The sequence below is a fragment of the Temnothorax americanus genome, unplaced genomic scaffold, assembly GCF_048541705.1.
Source record: "Temnothorax americanus isolate GAGA-0224 unplaced genomic scaffold, ASM4854170v1 Scaffold53, whole genome shotgun sequence".
NCBI classification, from domain to species: Eukaryota; Metazoa; Arthropoda; class Insecta; order Hymenoptera; family Formicidae; genus Temnothorax; species Temnothorax americanus.
In genome coordinates, this window is record NW_027509688.1 from 749899 (window position 1) to 773713 (window position 23815).

The window sequence follows — 23815 nt, forward strand, 5'->3', positions numbered from 1 at the left end:
CCGGGGAGAGAGGTTTCCTCTTTTTTCTTCCTTGTTTCGTGACTACACCGTGCACCTTCTCCCGAGTCTCGTGGCGCTCTTTGTCGCAGCTTTGTACCAACAATTGTCGGCACTCTTAAATCCGCTTCCTCGATGACAACTTCTCGAGATTAATGCACTTTAATAGATTCAATGGCAGAGGAGCGCATTTTCGACGCAAGCCCCTTCAAACTGCTCGTCTGTTCACCAACAAGCACGCGTTGCGAAAGGTAGGGGGCGGAAGGGAAGGAAGAGAGAGAGAGAGAGAGAGAGAGAGAGAGAGAGAGAGAGAGAAAAGAAGAAGAAATAACAATCAAACAATTCCGCCTCTCATTTCATCCCGGATTCGTCGAGTGCCCGGGGTCCGATTGCGAATAATCGCTCGCGGAAATTTTCACCACTAATTTCGCGCAACAATTCGAGCCAGACGGTCTGCGGAGTGGAAGGTCGATCAATGATCAGGCTCCGGAAACCGAGAGGGACTGTCACGTGAACACGTGGCGATTTCAAAGTTCATTCCCACGAGCGGTGACATTGAAAACGCATCTCGTTCTCGACGATCGCGGACAACAAAACGCGCGATAACAAATTCAATTGCGATTTGTCGATCGCTAAATCGTTCTTTCGTTAACATTTGCATTTAAGCTCAATCAATTTACGCAGAATGTACGCGTCCTGCACATTAGATTTACGGCCTGTAATGGATAACGTACGCCAGGCACAACGGCGAAAAGATAATTGTTGCAATACACTCGCGCGGCCGATGTAACACGTACACGCCACACCAACGTGAAGAAAGTTATTACGTAATCCGCGTGGAGGATTCATTTTCGAAGTAATCGCGTTCACGTGCGCCGCTCGTTGATGAAGCGCGTCTCTCGATGCGTCTCCCGATGAGTCTGCAGTCGGCCGCCATCAGCGAGAGCGAGAGAGACGCGGCGCGAGAGGAAAAAAAGTGCCGACGACAGGACAGGATGAGTTCGCTTCGTAGATAGAGGTAAAAAGATCGAATCGGCTGAGGTGTTAATAATGCCGCCTCGGGCAACTCGAGAGTGCAGTCGCTCCCGTTTCACGGATGGCCAACACATCGTGCCTACTGCAAAATGAGTTATTTCGCAGATCCTAGTTTTACTTATCAATTAAAATTATTTAATTCCGTTTTTCAAGGTAAGAAAAGGAATTATATTTGTTGCGCAGCGTTATAATTGAATGGATTGATATTATGACTTAACCCATCGTGAACTGCAAAAAAGAATTATTATATCTTATAATAATAGAATTATTATATCTTATAACTTATAACGATAATGTTATATTATCGTTTTATTGGAACTAGACAATTTCTAAGGACGAGATTCGTAATTTTGTACTTTGAACACATGGATGAAATTAGATATTTGCGATCCGACTTGCAATTAGGATTTTATTTTATAAATCGATATCCGCTAATTGAAACGTGGATCAAAAGCTGTTGTTGCGGCTCGGCTGACGATCCAACCGCCGCGCTGCCGGGTCCGCCGGTGCGGTAATAAATTATACTCGCGCGCTTTGTATATAGAAATGCGAATCGTTACGTTCGCGGGAACGAGTAAATTATCGTGAGCCTACAGACTCCCAGCTGTTCCGGTTATGCGTAACGCGCGAGCGCAATTTGCGACGTTCGTCCGAATGCAATTCCCTCCGCGCGCGCTAACGACGCGCGTTTTTCTTTCAACTATTGGCGTATTTTTTAACGAGGCCCCGGGCGCGCGTAATTACGTTTCATTTTATCCGTCGAGGGTGCCGGCGCGGCCGATCAATTTCATGGCGTGGACTAATGAATCAAATTAATGAACGAAGCCTTATCATCCACACGGTCTTCGGTAACTGTTGCCCTGTGAGTTACGATGCACCTCCCTTCTCGCCTTCGTTTAACCAGCGTTTCTTCCCCGTCGCATAGTTGAACGTATCGGGGCTTGACTTTGCTTCTCTTCATTAAAAACGATTTCCAAGATTTATCGGCAGTTATTCATTTACACTCAATCGAAGTTACCATGATTTATCGCTGTTAAAATATCATTATTATTTTTATTTTCATAGGATTTTTAATTTCGTTTGCGTTTGTATGAGATAAGTCGAAAATTGCAAACTTTAGTTTCGCGAATAATAAATAATGCCGCCAGACACGGTGAGAGAGAGCACATCGACGGATTAAATGTTCTTCCCGAATCGATATGGGTTCGCTGCACCCTCGGACATAATTGAAACCTCAGACAACTCCTGCCGCAAAGTCCAGATAAGTTGAGGAAAAAAAGGGACGAAAGTATTCAACGCGAAGGGCAGCCGAGACCCTCCGGCTCTTCCGTCGAGTTCTATCTGTCCCTCACGAATAATAATAGAGAATACATATGGAGACTGGAAACGCGTCCTTCGCACGGGCCCACGGACTTTGACGAGCTCGCTCGCGACGTGCTAGTCGCGGCGAACAACCACGGAAACGAAGAATAAGCGGAGTGGAACGCAGCCTCTGCTCCCTTCTTAAGTCGGCGTTTTATTTGACTCGATTAAATTCATCGAGTGGGACCTTGCGCGGGCGCGGGCGCTCTCGTTTTCAGACGACCGACGGCGGGTTTGATCCCCCCGGAGCAGACGCAAAAACGGCGAAGAGCGGCGATGGAAGGAATCGACCTGACATTCTCAGGAACCAAGCCATCCTCTTCCTTCTCCTGATCCTTTCGTCATCCCGCCTCTCTTGCTCACGCCGAGACTTCTTCTATCTCTACAGAGAATTGCTTTCCCTCCCATTGTCCTGCCTGCGCGAGCGCTTCTTTCCCATTCTAGAATTCCAGCCGGTCTGCCGCGATATCCACGCGGTTATATTCGTCGCCGTTCCTCCGGGCGCTTTCTTCGACGACGCGACGGACGTCACGGACGGCGTCGAACGTGAAGAAATTGGACGCGGGGATCGTTTGTCTCCGCGTTCGTCTCTCTTTTCCGTTCATTCGGAGAACACCGCCACCGGCTACTCACTATCTCGTTTTTTCTTTGCCGATCTACGTAGCACGAAGGAATCTCGCCGAAGAGACGGGATGCCGATGGAAAAAAATCGCTCGGCACGCACCACGCGCGTAATTACGCGCACTCACTTCGCCGCTCCGCAGTATATCGCGTATAATCTTCAAGTTATTAGCGTCGTGAATTCGCCGCGTGTCTAATATCCGCCATATTTAATAGCTTACGGTTTTCTTGCCTTCTTTCTTCCACGTGCAGTTGTACGCACGTGCGTCATAAATGCAGTAGCATAAAGTTTATACGAGATATCCGCCAGCATACCACCGCGGATGACAACTCGCATGCTCGTCGTCAATAATAATCGACACACAACATATACGCACACGGTTATTAAAAGAGCGGAAATAAGTATTATCCCGATGCGGAAGCCAAGGTTTTATACATGGGATAAGTGCAGGAAGAGATAGATGAATTAGAATATACTTTCTAAAAGTCAAAGAGTGAAATACGAGTGTAACGAAAAGTGAAAATTGAGCCTGTGCACTTTGAGTGATTCGCCACTGTAAGAAAGAGTAAAATTGCGCTTATAAGTTGGAGTGAAATCGCACTTTATTTGAGTGAAAGGACACTCTTTTCGAGTGTAGTAGATCAATGTCCATAGGAATGAATTATGTCACTACAATTTTGAGCGGAAAATTTCACTCTGTTAGGGTCATTTATTAGTCGATCTTTAGTGAATCGTGATTCACTATAGCTTTAGAATGAGATTATATCACTCCAGTAAAGTAGCCGCTCTAAAAATTTTAGTGAAAAATTCACTCCTATATCTTATAAGTGCCCGTTTGCCATTTATTCAATCCTCTCTTTTAAAATGACTATGAGATTTAGAGAGTTTTTTTAAATGAAATTGAGATACATGCTGAAGATAGGAAAGGATAATGTACAAATTAAGTAAGAGAGCGATGGAAAAATATTGTAATTATTGTAATTGTAAGTTAAAAACGAAGTATGGATGATGTGAGTGCTAAGAAAAAAATTGTAAAGGAAAAAACCAAGTCCACTTCTTGTAAATTATTATATTAATATTATCCCGATGCAACATAGTTGACAATCTATTAAACATTTATTTTGCTTTCTGCTTTCTTGCCTCCTCTATATACGCTCGCGCGTTTGGTAATTTGTGGTACAGCCGTTTTTATACCTAGTTGGGTTGATACCATGCTATATATACCAAGTAATGAAGGAGAGTACTTGCAAATACGCGTCAAATATAACACAAATAGATGTATAAACAATGTATTTTACATATTTATTTGTAATAATGTGTAAAATTGATCTTAGACTCGGTATTTCAATCACAGTTATCCTATAAGTACAAGTTTTGAGTTCGCGCGAATAGAAAAGAATCAGTATATGTTTTAGCATACCCTACCAATAGCAACTTTGGTATATGTACCAAATACATCGTACACCGCAAACCTTTATCTCGTTAACAGCTGATCACCTTCATGGGGCACCATCGATTTCTGTTTCAGGGGTCAGCGAGGCGAGCGTGCAGCTGCAACAGCCGAAATTACCGTCCGCGATCCGCGTGGACAGCGAGGTCGAGCTACGATGTCACGTTGACGGTTCCGGCGACATGAAATACGAGTGGTTCAAGTTGGTTGCTCTTCCTCTGTTCTAAATTTGTCCAACAATTTACCTGAGCGTCTCGCGTGCACAATAACCGGGGCGAGGAGAGGGGCAACTAATGCCGTTAGAGCCAGCGAGATAGGCGACGCGGGGGTGGACCGGAACGAAGAGGGCGAATTACTAAGTTCCTAACGTAACTGACACCCGACGTTTACGGGATTGGCCTGGTTAATTATGAAGTGACACTCCCTCGCCCCGGCATGCGCCATCGAAAGTCTCACCTTTGTGCCGTCAGCTCGAATCATCTCGCTCGTCGTAAAGGCCCGTTCCCGTGGAATATGTTGTACATTTAATGACGTCGGTTGCGTCTACACGTCGAAAAAACCTTTTCTTCAATGTATTTTCGAGAAACCATCGTGTCTGTCGCTATTTTCGGTTAGGGGCGCGAACAAAATCGGTTTTATCGCGCGAGATCGTTTACACAATTCATTAATCTTTTACAAGAAATATTTTGGAGAATAAAAGAATGCACGCGTTCCAAAAATCAAAATTAGTTGGCTAAAGTTATATGCGATGTAATTAGCGATATAATTAACGCAAAATTTGATTGCACATTTGTAAGATAATTTGTACGTCTCGCGAAGATGATTTAAGTCAAGGATCGGCTGTTCATTTTACAGGAATACAATGAGCGTAGCGCGAAGCGATCGTGTCGACATCAAGAAGAAGAAGCTGCACATACACAGAGCGGTTCCCGAGGACAGCGGCATGTACACCTGTCTGGCTAAGAACGAGGCGGGATCCTCGCCGGTGACCGAGAGCTACCCGTTAATCGTTTCCGGAAATGAAACTGCGACGATTAAAGTCGTTCCGAGAAACCTGATCGCTAAGCGGGGCGAGCCGGCCACTCTACACTGCGTCTTCGAGGACGCCGACGAGGTACAGTGGTTCTTCAAGGAAATCGGTCCGCTGGAACCTGACGAGGAGAGGATGATCTTCGAGAACGGTACTCTCACGATACACGCCGCCGATCAAAGAGACCAGGGGTTCTACTCCTGCCATGGGATAAGAGACGAAACAACAGTCAGTTACACGGTCGAATTGCAAATTGCCTGTAAGCACCAGTGAATTTTCGACAGACCGACGATAATAGAAACCAAAATAGTAGACTAAAGATAACAAAACAATATAAAAAGACGATAAAATCAAATAATAATATAGATAATAGAATTAAAAATATACGTTTAGATCATAAAAGTCTTTAGTATTATAATATTAATTGACTGTAACGGTACTGTTTTTTAAACGACAAAAATTGTTAAATAGTACAAAATAGTAATTATTACAATTACGAAGTAAACTTTTTATTGTATTTTTTGAAAACATAAAGTTTTGAATATGAATAAAACTTGCAGATTTGCTAAACTTCTCGATGGCCGCCTTCGAACCGAAACGTCCAACTCAACTGGCGATTGTCGGTGAGGATCAAGAATTCCAAATAAGTTGCCTAGAACCCTTAGGGCTTCCTCCGCCCAAGGTTTATTGGAGAGATCCCACGGGACATATTATAAGCGATACCGGTCCCGTGCGCGTTCAAGACAACACGCTCATCATCGCGAGGGCACGAATGGGCGAGGACGACGGCAATTACACTTGCGTGGCCGAGAATCTCGCCGGTGAAACGGATATATCCGTCCAAATAGTTATATCAAGTAGGTATATAATTTTTCCGACAGAGGAAATATAAGCGTAACTAAAAAAAACTATACCTTTTTCTATGTTTAATGATTCAGAAAAATTGCAAATATTCTGTCATTTTAACTTTTAGCCCCGCCAAGTATAATAAGTTCCCCCGAGTCACTTAGCGTGATTGAAGGTGATTCCGTGACGCTGACTTGTTCGTATTCCGGCATGGAACCGCCGGTGACGCACGTGCACTGGTTGAAGGACGGGACGCAGCTGAGGGAATCGGGCGGTCCAACGAGATACCGCGTGACCGATAATCACGGCAATGTCACACTGCATTTCAAGAGCGTTGACCTGTCCGACAAAGGGCACTACATGTGTCAAGTATTCACCACGGGTTTCCCGTCTCTGCTTTCGGACCCGGCCGTTCTCACGGTTGAGGAGAAGCTCAAATTCTCGCCACAGCCTGTCAATAAACGCCTGGAGCTCGGCTCCACGGCGAAGGTGTCATGTAAGGCCCAGGGTACCACGAACCCCACAGTGAAGTGGGTCAAGGAGGGCGAGGACGAGGAATTCCCCAAACACGTTCAGGATATTAATGGCACTCTACACTTCAACGGCGTCTTGGAGGAGGACAAGGGTCGATACACTTGCATCGCCAGCAACGCCCAGGGGTCCATCAATCACACGATCAGCATTGATGTAGTTAGTACGTATCGATGCTTGTACGGTGAATGTTAAGCAAGCAATATAAAAATTAATACTATATAATAAATTAATTAATTTCATGTAATAAATTAACGTGCTCCATTGTTTTTCACAGTCGCTCCAAAATTCACGGTACAACCACAAAATCCAACGGAGGCAATCGAGGGATATCCAGTGATGTTGCATTGTGCCGCCGAGGGTGATCCTAAACCGACTATTCAATGGGATAAAGATTCTCGCATGAACAATCTAGATAATCCTCGATTCGAAGTGTTAAGTAATGGAAGTTTGTACATTAAGGAGGTGTATCTCAGTGACGAAGGGAAATACGGGTGTACCGCTGGCAATAGCGGTGGTCTAAAGCGAGAGGAAGTTCAATTAAATGTAAAAGGTACTTGCATTAATCGCTATTACATTATTATAATATATAATTTTCTCGAATTAACTATTTTAAATTGATTAGAAATTAATACGATCTATTTTATGATAATAGATATCTGATAGAAATAATTATTATTTCAGCTGGGGATAATTATAGAGCCGATATGGATCTAGAAGCCACTGATGACGGTACGATGATGACTAAGACTGTAACGATTACTCTCAGCGCAGCCGCAGGGTATATGGTGCTTGTCGTTGGTCTCATGTTATATTGCCGTTATCGCCGTCGCCGTAGGAAGCAACAATACCTGCAGGAACAAACAGAAGGTATATTGTCAATATTAATGTATGTAATAATTTAATTATGTATTATACATATATATCTAAAATACATCCATGAATTCTAGAAAAAATGGAGAACGGCGATGTGCAGGAGGAACAGACAGAGTTAAAGGAAACTGGGAATAAAGTTAATTCAACGAATAAGAAGAAAGAAAACCGCGATTCCCATAACAAGAGTGACGGCGCGGATACAGCTCACAGCCAGAGTAGCAACCAATCTAAGAAATCCAAGTCGAATTATGACAAGATCGCCGTTTCGCGAAGCAACCTGAAGGAATTGAAGCCTCTTGGTCGAGGTGAATTTGGTGAAATTTATTCTACAAAGTATCAGGTTGACGGTGACAAGGAATCCTTGGTTATGGTTAAAAGTCTGACAAACACGAAAGACGAGACTGCTCTTCAGGAATTTAAACGGCATCTAGATCTTGTCCATAAGCTTAATCATGAGAACGTCGTCAAGTTGATTGGTCTGTGTCGAGAAGAGGAGCCCGATTATATGATTTTAGAGTACACTGACTGGGGCGACTTGAAACAGTTTTTGATCGCCTCACGAAAGGACAGCAACTCCAGCCCGACGCATGAAACGAAACAACCACGCGCGCCTCAGCTATCAGTGGCGCAAATACTGTCGCTGTCGAATCAGGCCGCGAAGGGTCTGAAACACTTAGCCGATAACCGATTGGTCCACAAGGACATAGCCGCGCGCAATTGTTTGATTGCCAGCAACCTGACGATCAAGATCTCGCTATCATGCATGACCAAAGAGCCGTATCAGCAAGAGTACACGAAGCATCGGAATCAAGTAATTCCACTGAGATGGCTGCCCTACGAGGCAGTATACGAGGACGAATATTCCACCAAGAGTGACGTGTATTCGTTCTCGTGCCTGGTCTGGGAGATGTTTCACCAGGGCGAGTTGCCGTTTAACAAGTTAAACGACGAGTCCGTTCTGGCTCAGCTCAAGACGCAAACGCTCCCGTGGAAGCCGCACAAGGCGGCACCACCGGCTCTTCAAGATCTGCAAGCTCAATGCTGGGCGAACGATCCGCGCGAGAGACCGACCTTCGACGAGATCGTGTCGAAAATAGGCGAAATTGTGGTCGACAGTTGCCTATAGGCTGTAAAATCGTAACCGAATTGTGCGAGGCTCTGAATATCGGAAATACTGCAATAGGGGTAATGATTGTGTGAAGCTGTACGTCGAGAGGTAAGGCTGACGAGCGCCGAAGACCACGCGGCGGTGATCCCTCCCACGCGAAAAGGAGGGATTCAAGGACGCCGCGGTTTCGCGCGAGAATAATTAACTGGCTTTCATGTTAAACGCTTCGTATTATATACGCATAATGAATTATAGGGAACCCTATACTCTTTTGTAAAAGGAAAATGCTTACTCATTAATCATTGAATGCGCGATGATTACGTGTCTCCATGACGTCGCCGCGGACCGCGATGTATAGACTTTATATGGAATTCAACATTTCGCGTTGTGCGTGTTATTTTAATCGTACGTCATTGCATTGTAATCAAGTGAGTATAGCATCTTCAGTGTACGAGGAGTTTTGATATATTTTATATATAGAGCTCGCTTTAGAGATTCAATTATCATTGTATTTTGAGCAATCTTGGATTTCTCTATCGTTACGCGAAACGTCATTTTTCCGAAATCGCGCGCGAGCAATCTCCTCCGTGCTGTGTGATTATTGAACGTTATATCTCAATCTCTACTGCTTCCCTGTTATAGAGTATCAGATGGAACGAGATGAAACCATTGATTCCGCAATAATTATTCATATTACAGTATTTTGTCGTGTCTACTAGCTCGATAAGAAAATAATATTTATTTCGAATAGCATCTCCGCTCCAATGACTGTTCTTCTATCGTCGGACTAAGTAACGATTCTGCATGGGCCCATTACACGTTATTACGCAATTAATGCAATACTTAGTATACAGTATCGATATAATAATAGGTATCATCACCACACATCGAATACTCGTAAGATACGTTAATTGTTAGGTGAGGCCAAGGCCAAACACTGATAAACGGAATCGTTCAATCGGATCGTTCGAGAAAACAATCTCGATTGAACGTCGGCGTTTGGACTCGGCGCTGCAATGACATGCATATTAAGAAAGTATCGCGACCATATCAATTGACGAAGGAAATCTTATTTCCGCCTATTTACTTCTACACCGCTAAGATATATAAAAAGAAACCTTTTATAACGTATATTATTTATAACGTATATATTTATGTGTGATAAGAACGCAATCGACCACTCGTATTTGACGAAAAAGACGGCCTTGTATGTACATATACCGATGGTATACATGTAAGTTTTTTTTTTTTAAGCGCGAGAAATTAGCGTGAATTATCGTGTTAATTTTTATTTATCGTGATTCGAATTCCTGATGGCTTTTTTATTTAAGAAATTTCGTATATATTTGTATCAGAGGTAAAAGGATCATGGCGCGTAAAGCTAGTTGCTAGCACGCAAGAAAATGATAACGATAAATCAGCATATACAGAATGGTACTTAAAAAACCTATTTTTACACGCGGAAATTAGAGAGTCGATCGAATCAGAGGCGAAGTATCGCTCGCGGTACTATTTTTGCAGTCGGAATCTACGGCTTGATAAGTAGCGCGAACAATCTATTTGACGCGATAGTCCAATAAGAGGGATCTGCTGAATATATATTTGACTCCGTATCCGATTTATACAACGAATATCAATGTTTATATTTTAACGGTATGTAAATTTTAACGTCGACCCTATTTTTGCATTTAATTCTACTATGTAAGAAACTGTAAAGGAGGGAACTCGCGAGGCAATTATGACGCGCACGCGTTTGCTTCTTCCACTTCATGCAAGACTTCCGTTGATGCTTCATAAGCCAAGTGTTCGCAGGGTACGAGAAAAGAGAACCGACGGCAAGAGTAACGGCATTGAGTCGTGCAGGATAGGCAGCGTTAGAAAATGCTCGTAACGAGAAATATTCGTGTTGTTATAACTTATTCCGCGTGGGCTTACGTATTTATTACGAGTACTTACCGGTTCTAATAATTTTTGGATGTTTAACGCGCAGAGTAGTACAAAAGTTATTTAGTTATTTGTTCGGCTTCGTTGATCAACAATGCGGTTCGATAGAACTTCACATTTGGGTTTACACGCTTTTGGTTTTTGAAACAAAAAAGAAAGCAAAGAGTAATTAACAAGTTGTCGAAAGACCTGTCAATCCTTCGTCAACGTTGATCTCCAGCATGAGTCCTATCAGGTGCAAAGTAACATTTTCATTAGGAAGCAGTGACTTATTGCATCATGAATTAAAATCGATCGCGCAGTTTGTTTGATTCGATACACGTGTCTCTAGCAACGGAAAGAACTAAATGCGGAATCAATTGAAATAGGGCGAGTTTTTAAATTCATCTATTGATAGATCGCATTATGCGCAATGCAGCTTTTACGGAGCAATAAAGTTGTCTTTGCGCATAATGCGATTGATCAATCAATGAATTAAAAAACTCGCCCATAATAAAAAAAAGCAGATCAATGTGATGAAGCTGCTCTGACATATCCGTTTGTTATTGGCGATCCGTCTAAAATTCTTCCGAGAATTTCTTCTCGAAAAAATTTGATGTTTCTTCCGAGGAGCAATTACGAGTGAATCTTCGGCTCTGATGTGCATGTTAATATAAATACGATGTATCATATACGCATATTAAAGCACTGACGTATAACACTGCCAATAATAAATAAATACTGTTCTCTAATTTAAAGCGCTCTCGTCATACCAGAAAAACGCGCGAAGCAAACCGCGAAGGCACTTTGCCTGTGAGAGCATCGTCGTGTATTCGTGGGCGCTCTAATTAAGGATATGTAAAAGCACGAAATATGAAATAATCTTTCAAGGTATCGAATTAGCTCGTGGCATCTCTACGAGTGAATTTTATAATGCTTCCTAAATGTTCGCTATATACGTCAAGAAATATCCTTGTGATCAGTGATGGCGAGCGTACTTAGCGACATGAAATCCGTCGCGTACTTTTCGCATTTAATTCGAGAAAAGACTCGTCGGAGAAGATTAAAACTGTTTGAATGGAAAAGATGGCAGAGATCTGGAAATGTATCCAGAGTAGGTACTTTCGCAATTCGTATAGTATTCAATAATAATACGATTTCGAAGTAATTCGACAGTTTTGTTGTCAAATAGGAATCTTTATCCAAAGTTCGCGTCTGAATGAACAGGAATATTAAGTTACACGCGGAAAGTACGGGGATCGAGTATATCTAAATGTAAAGGGATATTCTTAAAGCACGGAGTGTGATCTGAGTACGACCTATCACTGCTTGTAACATAAACTGCGTTAGGAATAATAACATTACAGCGATCTCTACTCCGCAATTACGAGTATGTAAAGTTAAGATCAATTATCCAAGTCCTATGTGCTCATATCATTCGCTCAGATTTTAATCGTGAAACGACCATCACTGCCATAAAGAAAGCAAACAAGGCACGCCGGTCGCCGCGCCGTGCCGCATGCCGGCAAGTTCCGTGAAGGCTACTTATTATGTCCAATATGTCTAGTCATATACGATGACGAAGTGAACAGCGTACGGGAAGCTCATTTGAATGACGTTCATATCCTTAAGAGTTCCAAATCGATTTCTTTTTTACAGTATTTTGTAAATATTTGTACTTTTTTATCTACGTCGTACTTATGAAGTTTTGGAATAGTATGTGCTACGATTAAATAAAGATGAGAAAACACGTATGTAATGCGTATCATATGATTATACTCAACCCATCTTATCCTTATCAGAACCCCTCTCCTTATCCCGTGCTAAACTAATAAAATGAAGAATAGATGGAATTTAACCGTTTAACACGGTTAAACGTATTGACTTTTAATTTAATATACGATTAAACATGTTAAAATTGCACACGCAACAAAACATGTAAAACGAACTTCAGTCAATTGTGTGTCATTTTTATACGTTTATGCGTGTAGAAATAACACCCTTGGATCGAGATTAATCAATTTGTTAGAAAATATTTTAACAAATTCTTTTCTAATATTATAATTTAAAAAAATTACAATAAAAAATCTTATGTTTTTTTGATGAAATCTCGGGTGCGACAGCTTAAATACTCGATTAATCAAACCGATGACCGTGCCCTTTTTCTGACAGAGTGGATGTTAAGAAAGAAAATTTAAATATCTTCCGGAAAAAGTGGGTTTGTGGAACCAGTCAAATTGCAAATGGTCACCTATGTGAAGCTTCTAAAAAATTCCTCTAAAAAATTCAATTTGCCACCCACGCTGATTTCCATAGTAAATTGCAATCTCGGGTGAAAAGAGTTGAATGTTTCTAATACGTGAGTGCATTCATTAAGAGGCACTGCCATTGCAATATCGTCCACGTATCTCTTAATAAAGAAGGGACGAACTTCAAGCTTCCGAGCGCTCTAACCTCCACGACCTCGATATCCGCCCCTACGGGTGACAGCGCTCCAACCAGGAAATTTTTATGCGACGATATTCTGGAACGTGTCGGAGTCGGAGTGCACACATAACTTGACTGACCAGCGATGATTTGCAGTTTACGGTGGTAGACTATCTGTATGTATGTTTGCGACGTCAGACCACTTTTGTATTAATTTTTATATGTAAGATTTACGCTGAGGAGGACCCCAAAGAAGGGTCGAAACGTTCGTTCGTTAATTTTGACTTGTGAGAATAAAGTTTAGCGGTTTTACGTCACGCTTGTGCTCTTATTGCCCGTTTAAGGTTTTTTCTTTTACATTACAGAGCCTTACTTAATTATTTATTATAATTTAATGTTGCTATATAAAAAACTAGCAAACTGAGATGCTTTTAAAAATATTAAATAAATTCTAAAAATGCATGCTTGAAAATGCTTAAAACTTCGAATTAAGAGGCTCCTATAGTGGCAGTGCACTTTATGCACTAAGTGCACATTATATATATATATATATATATATATATATATATATAAACAGCACTTTAACTCGTATTTTATTTATTATAAATTTTTAAGGGCAAAAATGCAATATCGGTCTGTTTAAAGCACTACAGATGAGCTTACTGATTAAAAATATTCTAAATTGAATAAGATTTATTCGATATTTTGGCTAAATTCTTCTTATTCGTAATTTTTTTCGTAATAATTTAAACGAAAAAAATTACGAATAAGAAGAATTTAGCCAAAATATCGAATAAATCTTATTCAATTTAGAATATTTTTAATCAGTAAGCTCATCTGTAGTGCCCTAAACAACCCGATTTTGCATTTTTGCCCTTAAAAATTTATAATAAACAAAATACGAGTTAAAGTGCAGTTTATATATATAACGTGCACTTAGTGCATACCACTATAGGATGTTCTTAACACTAATAAACTTTAATCTATTATAAACGACTTTATAATAAATTTGTTTTTAACAGTTTATTGTAGCATTATTAAAAATAGAATACATATAGTTAATATAGTTAACATTAATAATAATAATAATAATAATATAGTTAAAATTGTGTTAAATAGGTTTTACATACAATTGAAGTTACTGAAAATAGCATATCAACCCCTGACGTCAAAGTCTACCGGACGTTACGAGAATCTTGAGTGCATGAATATTCTACGCAAAATAGACTTGATAATAGACTTAATAATGTAATTAAGGAAGTTGGTTGCCGTCACGTTGCGGGGCAGAGACGGTGGGGCAGAGAAAAGCCTATAGGTGTGTTTTCATCGCGTAAAATAAACGAGTTTTATATTGTAAATCCAAGAGTGTTATTTCTACACGCATAAACGTATAAAAATGACACAATTGACTGCAGTTCGTTTTACATGTTTTGTTGCGTGTGAAATTTTAACATGTTTAATCGTATATTAAATTAAAAGTCTCGTGTTAAATGACGTAATTTAACGGCAAGAAATATGTAAGAAAAACTTCAGTAAAATAACATACTTGGATATGCAATACAGCAAATAAATATGTGGAATGCATTTAATTAGCTGTTTCTTAAAGTTTTAAATCGTTGTTTGTATAATTAAAACCCAAATACGTTATTATCCACGTTGAAATGTGACAATTGTTTTACTCTTTTAATTAAATTATTTCACAACATATCTAAAACTCACACAATAATAATACTCACAAACATAAAATGATAACACATAGTAATTTCTTTATAACAACATTAAATTATAATATTACAAAAGAATGCATCGAGATTAATCAATTTTCTTACATTTTGTTGACATTCTGTTTCTGAATTCATATTATGTTACTACGTATTAGCAAATTCCTCAATAATTTCCACGATTGCATGGTAAATAAATCGTAACGGAAGCGTTAGCTTAGGTATTCAAATATTCACAATTTTAATCGGCTTCATCATTATCATTTACGTAGAAGTATAATATATATATATAACATAGAAACAATAAATAGAGGAGTAGAGCGGAGATATGACTTAGTTTTGACTTCACTCTTGAGTGTTTCAATTGCCGTGCTTCCACTTCCTATTGGTACGTATATATGACATTGTATTTGATTCTTTTCTTTATTTTACATTTATGTCTGTTTTTTCTCAAAAAATAAATAATGACATTTTGTTGTAAAATTTGTCTGTTTCAAAAAAATAAAGATACTATGAATCGACCAAACTCATATATCAGCGTCGATGCTGAAGAAGAAATTGTTATTTCTGGTATTGCTGGCCGATTTCCTAATACCAACAATCTCAAAGAGCTACGAGAAAATCTTCTTAACAAAATGGATCTTGGTTCGAGCGATCACGGACGATGGAATAATTGTAATAAACTTTTCCCTTAAGACTAGAGACTAGATATATTTGCGTATTTATCTTATATCTATTATTTAAATTAAGAGGATCCTGCAGTGACTGGCGAACTTCCTCGATGTCGATAATGTCAACCTTTCTAATTTTGTTTTCCCTATATCTGTCTTTGTCTAACGAAATAACATCTGTCCTTTTTTCGATTGCTCGCCATCTTACGCAAGATCCGGCAACTACTGTTGCTGCTCTTCTTGTCATCCTGCATCCGTATTTGCATTACTAAAATAATTATTAGATGGATCTTTTTTTGTACGCATTGAATCTTACTTCTACTTACACGATATTATTTCTACATGTTTTCCCAAGAGTGGATGATAAACATTATGTACGTATAAACTGTAGAATTTTTGTTTTAAGCAAATATTGTCGTCAGGTGACAGCTGTGTATGTGCCCCAATAAGTAATATTTTTAATTTTTTGGTGCTTTTGATATAAAATCGCGTTTTGCACCCTAGATTTTTGTGCGGACTTTAATTCTGTAAACAATTTTTGCAATTCTATAAAGCCAATTAAAAGATCCATCTAATAACGATGATGTCGGTAAATCATACGGCTGCAGGATCCCCTTAATTTCATGTTTTTTGCAACGATATAAATACACTTTTAATAATTAATTAAAAGCCTCGAAAAAAAATACGTACAATTTTTATATACAAAATTTTTAACATATACCTATTATCTTTTTAATTACGAAAGTAAATTCTTAACTCCCCCCGGCCTCGCCTCTCTCTTTCTCTCTCTCTTTCTTGTTCTCTCTTGTTCTCTCTTGTTGTCTCTTGTTCTCTCTTGTTCTCTATGTTTCTTTCTTTTTCTTTTTTTCTGTCTCTCTCAACTCTTCTTCTTTTTCTCTTAGTTGTCATCTTTAACTTGGTCATATCCCAATCATGGAGAACAAAGAAATTACGAACACACACGTTATTATATACTATCTTCATCGTAGACGAGTTATACACAATATGTTTAATTATTATTTTAAGGCTTACCTCTCTCTCTCTCTCTCTCTCTCTCTCTTTCTCTTTCTCTCTCTCTCTCTCTCTCTCTCTCTCTCTCTCTCTCTCCCCTCTCTCTCTCTCTCTCTCTCTCTCTCTCTCTCTCTCTCTCTCTCTCTCTCTCTCTCTCTCTCTCTCTCTCTCTCTCTCTCTCCCCCTCTCCCTTTCACTCAATTATTTCCTGAAAAATTGGAAATATTTCGTAACCGATTTCCAAAAAGATACCGATTCCCAAAAAAATCGGTAACAAAAAACTATACAGTTTATAGCACTCCCCGAGAAATTTTACCCTTGTTTTATATTCAATTCTTTAATTATTTCCCGAAAAATTCGTCAAACTTTTGATACCAGTTTCCAAAAAGATCGGTAACAAAAAATTATATACTTTATAGCACTTCCCGGAAAATTCAACCCCTACTTTATGTACAATTTTTTGAGATTCGGTCATTCAAAACTGGTTTCCAAAAAGATCGGTAACAAAAAATAGTACACTTTATAGCACTCCCCGGGAAATTCTACCCCTACTTCATATACAATTCTTTGAGATTTAATCAATTTCCCGAAAAATTGGAAACATTAAAAAAAACCGGTTTCCAGAAAGATTGGTAACAAAAACTATACACATCATGGCGCTCCCCGTAAAATTCTACCCTTACTTCATATACAATTCTTTAAGATTCGGTCAATAAATTCCCGAAAAATTGAAAAAATTTCCGTGCCGGTTTCCAAAAAAAATCGGTAACGAAAAATTATACACTTTATAGCACTCCCCGGAAAATTCTACCCCTGTTTGATCTATAATTCTTCGAAATTCGGCGAATTATTTCCCAAAAAATTAGACAAATTAGAAAAACCGGTTTCCAGAAAATTGGTAACAAAAAACTATACCCATAGTGGCACTCCCCGGAAAATTCTACCCCTATTTTATATGGTTTTAATACAAATTCGGTCCAATAGTTTTTAAGTTATTAACGTTCAAACATACACCACCCGTAAGGATTTTATATAATAGTATAGATAGAGACGTAGTTCTACGTCAAAACTACACACTCTATAGCACTCTCCGGAAAATTCTACCCCTATTTCATATACTTGTGGCCAAAATTCGGTCCAATATAGTTTTTAAGTTAAAAACGTTCAAACATACAAATGTATGTTGGTTTTAATACAAATTCGGTCCAATAGACTGAATTTGTATTAAAACCATATAAAATAGAGATAGAATTTTCCGGGGAGTGCTATAGGGTGTATAGTTTTTTGTTATCTATTTTCTGTATACCAATTTTTTTAATTCTTTTACCCGTAAGAATTAGAAAAATTAAAAAAATCGGTTTCCAGAAAATCGGTAACAAAAAAATACACACCCTATAGCACATTCCAGAAAATTCTACCCCTATTTTATATACTTGTTGTAAAAATTCGGTCCAATAGTTTTTAAGTTATTAACGTTCAAACATACACCACCCGTAAGGATTTTATATAATAGTATAGATATAGATAAGCCATTGGTACTATGTGAAAAAATATTTTCTTGGATCTAAGTATTTTTTTCCAGTGTACAACATGCCTCATCGAATCGGTAAGATTAACAATGTAGAGAAATTTGATCCAGAATTTTTTAATATACCCGCTACGGAAGCTCATATGATGGATCCTATGGCGAGAATGATACTAGAGCATACTTACGAAGCAATTATCGATGCAGGTGTCAATCCTAAAGAATTACAGGGAACAAGAACGGGTGTTTTTACAGGAATTTGCGCTGATACACAAAGCTATTCTATCTATTTTAAACCATATGTATGATATATTCAATAATCTAATTAATTTATATAATGTTAATAAAAATGTACATAAAAGAACCGTAACTATAAAATTCTTGTTAAAAATTTGGAAATCTATCTCCTTAATACGTAAAATAAAAATTTGTGCAATTTATAAATAGTTACAAATAGTCTAAAAAATAAAGATACAACTTATTAATAGTATTCTAATATTATACATTCTAATATATAATATATATATATTAGGACTTTTGTTTTTTAATTCTGCAAATCAGAGTTGTTTGAATACATTAGAAAATTATAATATAAAAAGTTACAGAGCTGTAATTTTGCATGACGATACCATTTCATTGACTTTTACATATCTATTTAAGAAACATTGCGCTATACATTACGTCTGTTATTTTTTATATTCAATTTATTATTTTACTTATCTTTCTTTGTACAATTACAGTGCGGTTTTGACGAGTTGCCCATTTGAAATTGCATAAGTATCACCAAATACGTCGCCACCGTGCCGATCAGCTAATAATCAACATTAAATAAATTAAGAAAACTTAACTTATATCAGATCCGTACGACATTCTAAATATTCTCACCGAATGAAAAAAACTGTTATCGAGCACAAAGTATCCCTTAGCTGTGAACTGTACTTTGTGATGTAGCAATTGAAGTGAAAATTGCTTGAGCTGCAACAAATCTATGATAAATGTCGTTACGTTGAGTACCTACTGTGCATAAAAAAGTTTCATGTGACTTTGTGTCTTACCTCTGACTTTGACTCTTTACTGATCGTGCATCTTAAAAGGCTATGTATTATTTTGCCCGTTTTCCCTATCTAAAATACATTTATAATTGGAAAAATGCGCTACACAATTTTGTAAAACATTTTAATATAGATGGGATTTTATTTGCTAGTAAAAAAATGTCTCTCAATTAAAACAATTCGATTAAAATACGATCAAAATCTAGCTTATTATTATACCGATTATCCTACCTCGTTTAAAGTCTTGGTGATCTTGTTGGTAAGGAGAGAAATGGGATAAATCAGAAATATTAACCAGATGATAGTGTTACTAAGAATCTTGAACTCTAAGATATCGCCGGTTATCATTAGAGCTGGCGCGAGAAGATAGTAGCCATTAAATATGAGTATCACAAAGAGAAAAGTAACGCCAAACAATACTGGCAGTGAATAGAAATCCGACACGTCCTTGGAAATCTCACAAAGGTGATAGCGCATGTCTCGTAGTTGCAACAGTTGACGAACAGTGGAATTGTTGAATACAACACGATGCGTTTGATAGAAAGACTGCGTTTGAGGATCAGGTGTGCCGACTCCGGTGAGGCTCTCTATCGCTTGATTCACATCGGCGAAATCCGCTTGAATGATCGTGACCAACAGGAAGTACTGTATCAACAGCCAACCCACGTGAAGTGTCGGTAGAATGTCCGACAGCCAGGCGATCGGGCCAACGTGAAAGGCTAGGGTCTCAGTGGTCAGAAGAAGAATCAGTAGGCAAACCTTCAAGACGCAGACGATGGTCGCGGCATAGAAAATACGTTGTCGTCGCAACGGACGATACAAAAGATACAGACGATCCATTTCGTGCTCGACGTCCATTAATTGATTGACGATCCGTACCAAGGATTTCTGATCGATGCAGTAAGATAGTAAAATCGCGCAGATCACCAGAGAGCCAAGTATAGCTTGCAGAACCTCGATGCCTACAGTCAAGTTTGATTTATTTTCATATTCCACATTGAGTCTGAATGGTATCGACAAATAGTTCGAAGCGATTATTAAGCAACTCAATACGACATTGTAAACGATTCCAAATTTGGAGTAATAAAATGCGCACGATGGTCTTTTTCTCCGCGTGACGATATGATGGGCAAACGTGGCGAGACCGATGATCTTGTAAAATATTATCAACATTCTAAGCATCCAATAGGAATCCTGATGTGTCACTGATTTTATTTTGATCATTTTCCGTTTATTAATTTCTTCCGTAATGGCGTTCTCTTTATTAAAATATCTGAAGAAATTGTCGATTTTGCAGGCATCCATAAAGATTAAATTCTCAACCAAATCGAAGACATTCGTGCAACGATTATCTTCTTCAATAAAAAACTTAAAGTTAATATCTATTTTTCTTCTTCATTATATTTCGTCGATTTTTGTATATGCGTATTCACAAGCATTGCTTCTTAATGATTCATAAATATCTTCTACATTTTAATTCGGTTTTTTCAATACAATGTTTTCTTTTCTGACAAAACAATCGTGCGTAAAGATTTTTAAAATTTATACACTTTAAGTCTTGTTAAAACGTTTCAAGCGTGCATCATTTATAATTTATAATTTAAAAAGTGTCCGTTTTTTTATTTTATCGATACCTATCTTTCCAGTTGCTCTGAATCCAAATTGATTGCGATCTTTTGAACGTTATATACGACCAATTGCGAGTCTGGTAAATCTACGATCTATATATATGCACTCGAGTCAAGATTACGCTTCTTACACTGTGAAGTGACACTGAGCATACGCAGCGATGCTTCAGCGCAAGTGCCTTTCTCGCAAGCACTATATATGCAAAATTAAATATTAAATTAAGTGTGTAAAAGTCATAAAGGTGTAATAAAAAGCATAAAGTCGATACTTCAGTACTATATCAACCGACACGGATCTCGCGATGAAAATAGTAGATTGCGCGCGTGTTACGTATTGTTAGTGACATCCACTAACTATCTGGAACATTTATTGCCTGTTCATAAATATATGGGTACAATAAGAATACGGAATAAGTTTTCCATATTTTCTCTAAGTGTAACGTTAGTTAGATTATCGCACTAATTAATGGACTCAAAATAACAGTTCCGCACAACTGCATTATATAATCCACAATGTCAACATTATGTCATCATTATGTGGTACAAGTTCTTATGAATTATGTAAAAATATTTTAGCATTAAATATCTAAGTTCTTCCACTTCAAGAAGTTCTTAATAAAATAATAAAATTATACATTTTTTATGCACGTTTTCCTGCATAAAATATTTCTTTTATCGTCAAGGAGAACTTTATCTTATGATTTATCCGTCTAAAATCATCTGTAAATTCATCATAAAAACTTAAAAATCTGTCGTATATAATTTACATTGTTAAAATACATAAATCTTTGAAAAAATTAGATATCTTTCTTTCTAATTTAATTTATAGCTAATTAGTTTTTTTCACTATTATATTAGATATACTTTTCCATTTATATTTATGATTTAAATAGAAGCATTTTTTAGGTATTTATGTTTTCTAACCAAATAAGTAATTTTTACTTTGCCAAAGAATAATAAACACAATTAAAAATTTTTTATATACTGGCAATGATTATAATCGTGGCAACGATTATAATCGTCGTAACAGATTATTACCGCGTTTCGATTAAGGATTCTGGTCATTCTGTGAATTGATGTAATTTTAGATGCTTATAAAGCATCTTAATTAAATATTACATTCATTGCGAAAAATATTACCTCAGCCAGGGTTCGAACCTGGAATCTCCCTCATTCCGTGATGGTTGTCGTTACCAATTCGACCACTGAGGCATGTGGTAATATATATCGCAATAACATGTATTAAGATAACAAACAATAATAAGATGGAACACCACGTTCCAGTCAAAGGTGTGTATTCAAACCGAATAAGTAATTTATACTTACATCAATTCAGAATGACCAGAATTCTTGGTCGAAACGCGGTGACGATCTGTCACGACGATTATAATCGTTGCCACGATTATAATCTTTGCCAGTATATAGTCAATTAAAAATTCTTAATTGAATTTATGTTTTGTAGAATAATTTTATAACTAATATCCATCTAAAGTTTCTAGACTATCCATCAAATCTACTCTTTATCAAATTATACATTGTAGCAAGATACACTCGAGTTCAGATTATATACTTATCTATTCTACAGTATCTGCTTAATGTGTGTGTGCAAGTTCATTACACATATTAAATCGAACATTTGCATCTGACCTTCCCGGTAATGTCAATCTCGCTGCGCGTGTACTTGGAGTGAGACACTACCGTGTCTCTTGACTACCGTGTTTTTTTAACAATATTTCAGCTTTTAAATGTTTGAGACATTATAAGCTAAACTAATTCCGTCAACTTTGAATTTATCATACTGCAACAAAGTTATTATATATTTATATTACAAATTATTTGTATAATTAATCAATGATAAACGTCTAAAAGTCCATTATTTATCCATCCTTAAGAAAGACATATATTTATAGCTAATACTTTCGTCCAATTGTTAATATGTTTCTCGAAAATCATCGAGGTTTACAAATCGATAGCCAGAAATTCGCGTTTTTTATTGTTCTACATTCATTAATAATTTGATAATAATGTTTATTGTTAAATATATATCTAAACTGCCTAAACAACTTTTAATAAATGCAGAATTTTACATCTTCAATAAAAATAAAATTAAAAATAAAATTAAAATAACTCCCTATTAGTAATCTCCAAATTTTATGTAGAATAAATTTTAATATTACATTTTTAATATTAATAACAACATTTTATCTTTAGTATTGTGAAAAATTAAACTTTACAATTTAGTATTATCGCGCGTCGAGACTCATTATGTGGACACTAATGTTAACTGCTTATGTGTTATTGTTATTAATTCAATATTTTCAACAAAAATATATATTGAAAATATAATTTTAACTATAATAATTATTATAATCGATTTCATAATGATCGTATAGACGAAAAGTCAAAAGACAATTTTAATGTACATACACAAACTTATGTTAACATTTACTGCTAAGTAGTACATACATAATAACAATTATATTTAACTTATTTTGTTAAATTAATATAAAATAAGAAAATAAGATTTAAATGGTCTATTTTTTCACAATCATGTTCTATATCATCTTATTCCATGTATAACAGTTTTTCTTACTGACGCATTTAATGTTTGTCTTATTAAAAAAAATAATACAAAAAAAATAATAATAATAATACAAAAAAAATTATAATTTTTAAATAACACATTCTACAGAAATATGTGCCTCTATTGTATATGGAAGTAGCTAAATGATTATTGGAAGAACTGCGAAGATAATGATATTGGAGTGTGAAAATCAGTAACAAAACATTTAATGATATTTGCAGCAACAATAACAATTTCTAATACACAATTTTATTACACTTTGTATATCCGCTTTACACATCCTACAAATTACATAATTTATTAATTGCCATGATTAATGCATTCTTATTAGTTTACTAATTTCACATATTATAGAGAATGAACTTTAATGTATTAATAACAATTAATTTTATAAAAGAGGATGTGTGAAAGTCATC

The 23815-nt window shown here is 37.2% G+C and overlaps 3 protein-coding genes across 5 annotated transcripts in view; 2 read left to right on the forward strand and 1 right to left on the reverse strand.

Moving 5' to 3' along the window:
• LOC143904486 (inactive tyrosine-protein kinase 7) overlaps positions 1-12534 on the forward strand; it is a 60979-nt gene extending 48445 nt beyond the window's left edge. For both annotated transcript variants that reach the window (XM_077419212.1, XM_077419211.1), the window contains exons 3-9: positions 4545-4668; positions 5322-5755; positions 6057-6353; positions 6470-7036; positions 7151-7426; positions 7558-7743; positions 7824-12534. In XM_077419212.1, the coding sequence (XP_077275338.1) occupies positions 4545-4668; positions 5322-5755; positions 6057-6353; positions 6470-7036; positions 7151-7426; positions 7558-7743; positions 7824-8875 (2936 nt within the window). In that variant the 3' untranslated portion in view covers positions 8876-12534. The remainder of the gene's footprint in view (positions 1-4544; positions 4669-5321; positions 5756-6056; positions 6354-6469; positions 7037-7150; positions 7427-7557; positions 7744-7823) is intronic.
• Positions 12535-15226: 2692 nt separating this feature from the next.
• Positions 15227-18541, forward strand: LOC143904488 (fatty acid synthase-like). Its single transcript, XM_077419215.1, has 3 exons — positions 15227-15316; positions 15436-15603; positions 18193-18541. Exons 2-3 carry the CDS (start codon positions 15441-15443, stop codon positions 18441-18443), a joined length of 414 nt encoding a protein of 137 aa, XP_077275341.1. The 5' UTR covers positions 15227-15316; positions 15436-15440; the 3' UTR covers positions 18444-18541.
• Positions 18542-18706: 165 nt separating this feature from the next.
• On the reverse strand, positions 18707-21561 carry LOC143904514 (uncharacterized). 2 transcript variants are annotated; one of them, XM_077419254.1, is made up of 4 exons: positions 19419-21561; positions 19191-19259; positions 19021-19110; positions 18707-18946 (listed from the first exon to the last, which is right to left on the reverse strand). In XM_077419254.1, exons 1-4 carry the CDS (start codon positions 20490-20492, stop codon positions 18848-18850), a joined length of 1332 nt encoding a protein of 443 aa, XP_077275380.1. In that variant the 5' UTR covers positions 20493-21561; the 3' UTR covers positions 18707-18847. The 2 variants fall into 2 exon arrangements, with proteins under 2 accessions (XP_077275380.1, XP_077275381.1); XM_077419255.1 differs by having other exon boundaries at positions 18854-18946; positions 19021-19121.
• Between the last annotated feature and the right edge of the window lie 2254 nt (positions 21562-23815).

Bases quoted from the DNA above. Each gene is read 5' to 3' on its own strand.
- LOC143904514 (XM_077419254.1), bottom strand. From the start codon at position 20,492: ATGGATGCCTGCAAAATCGACAATTTCTTCAGATATTTTAATAAAGAG. The intron at 19,260-19,418 runs GTAGGATAATCG...AATGTATTTTAG, and splicing joins TCACCAAGACTTTAAACGAG to ATAGGGAAAACGGGCAAAAT. The intron at 19,111-19,190 runs GTAAGACACAAA...GATTTGTTGCAG, and splicing joins GTAAAGAGTCAAAGTCAGAG to CTCAAGCAATTTTCACTTCA.
- LOC143904488 (XM_077419215.1), top strand. From the start codon at position 15,441: ATGAATCGACCAAACTCATATATCAGCGTCGATGCTGAAGAAGAAATT. The intron at 15,604-18,192 runs GTAATAAACTTT...ATTTTTTTCCAG, and splicing joins TCACGGACGATGGAATAATT to TGTACAACATGCCTCATCGA.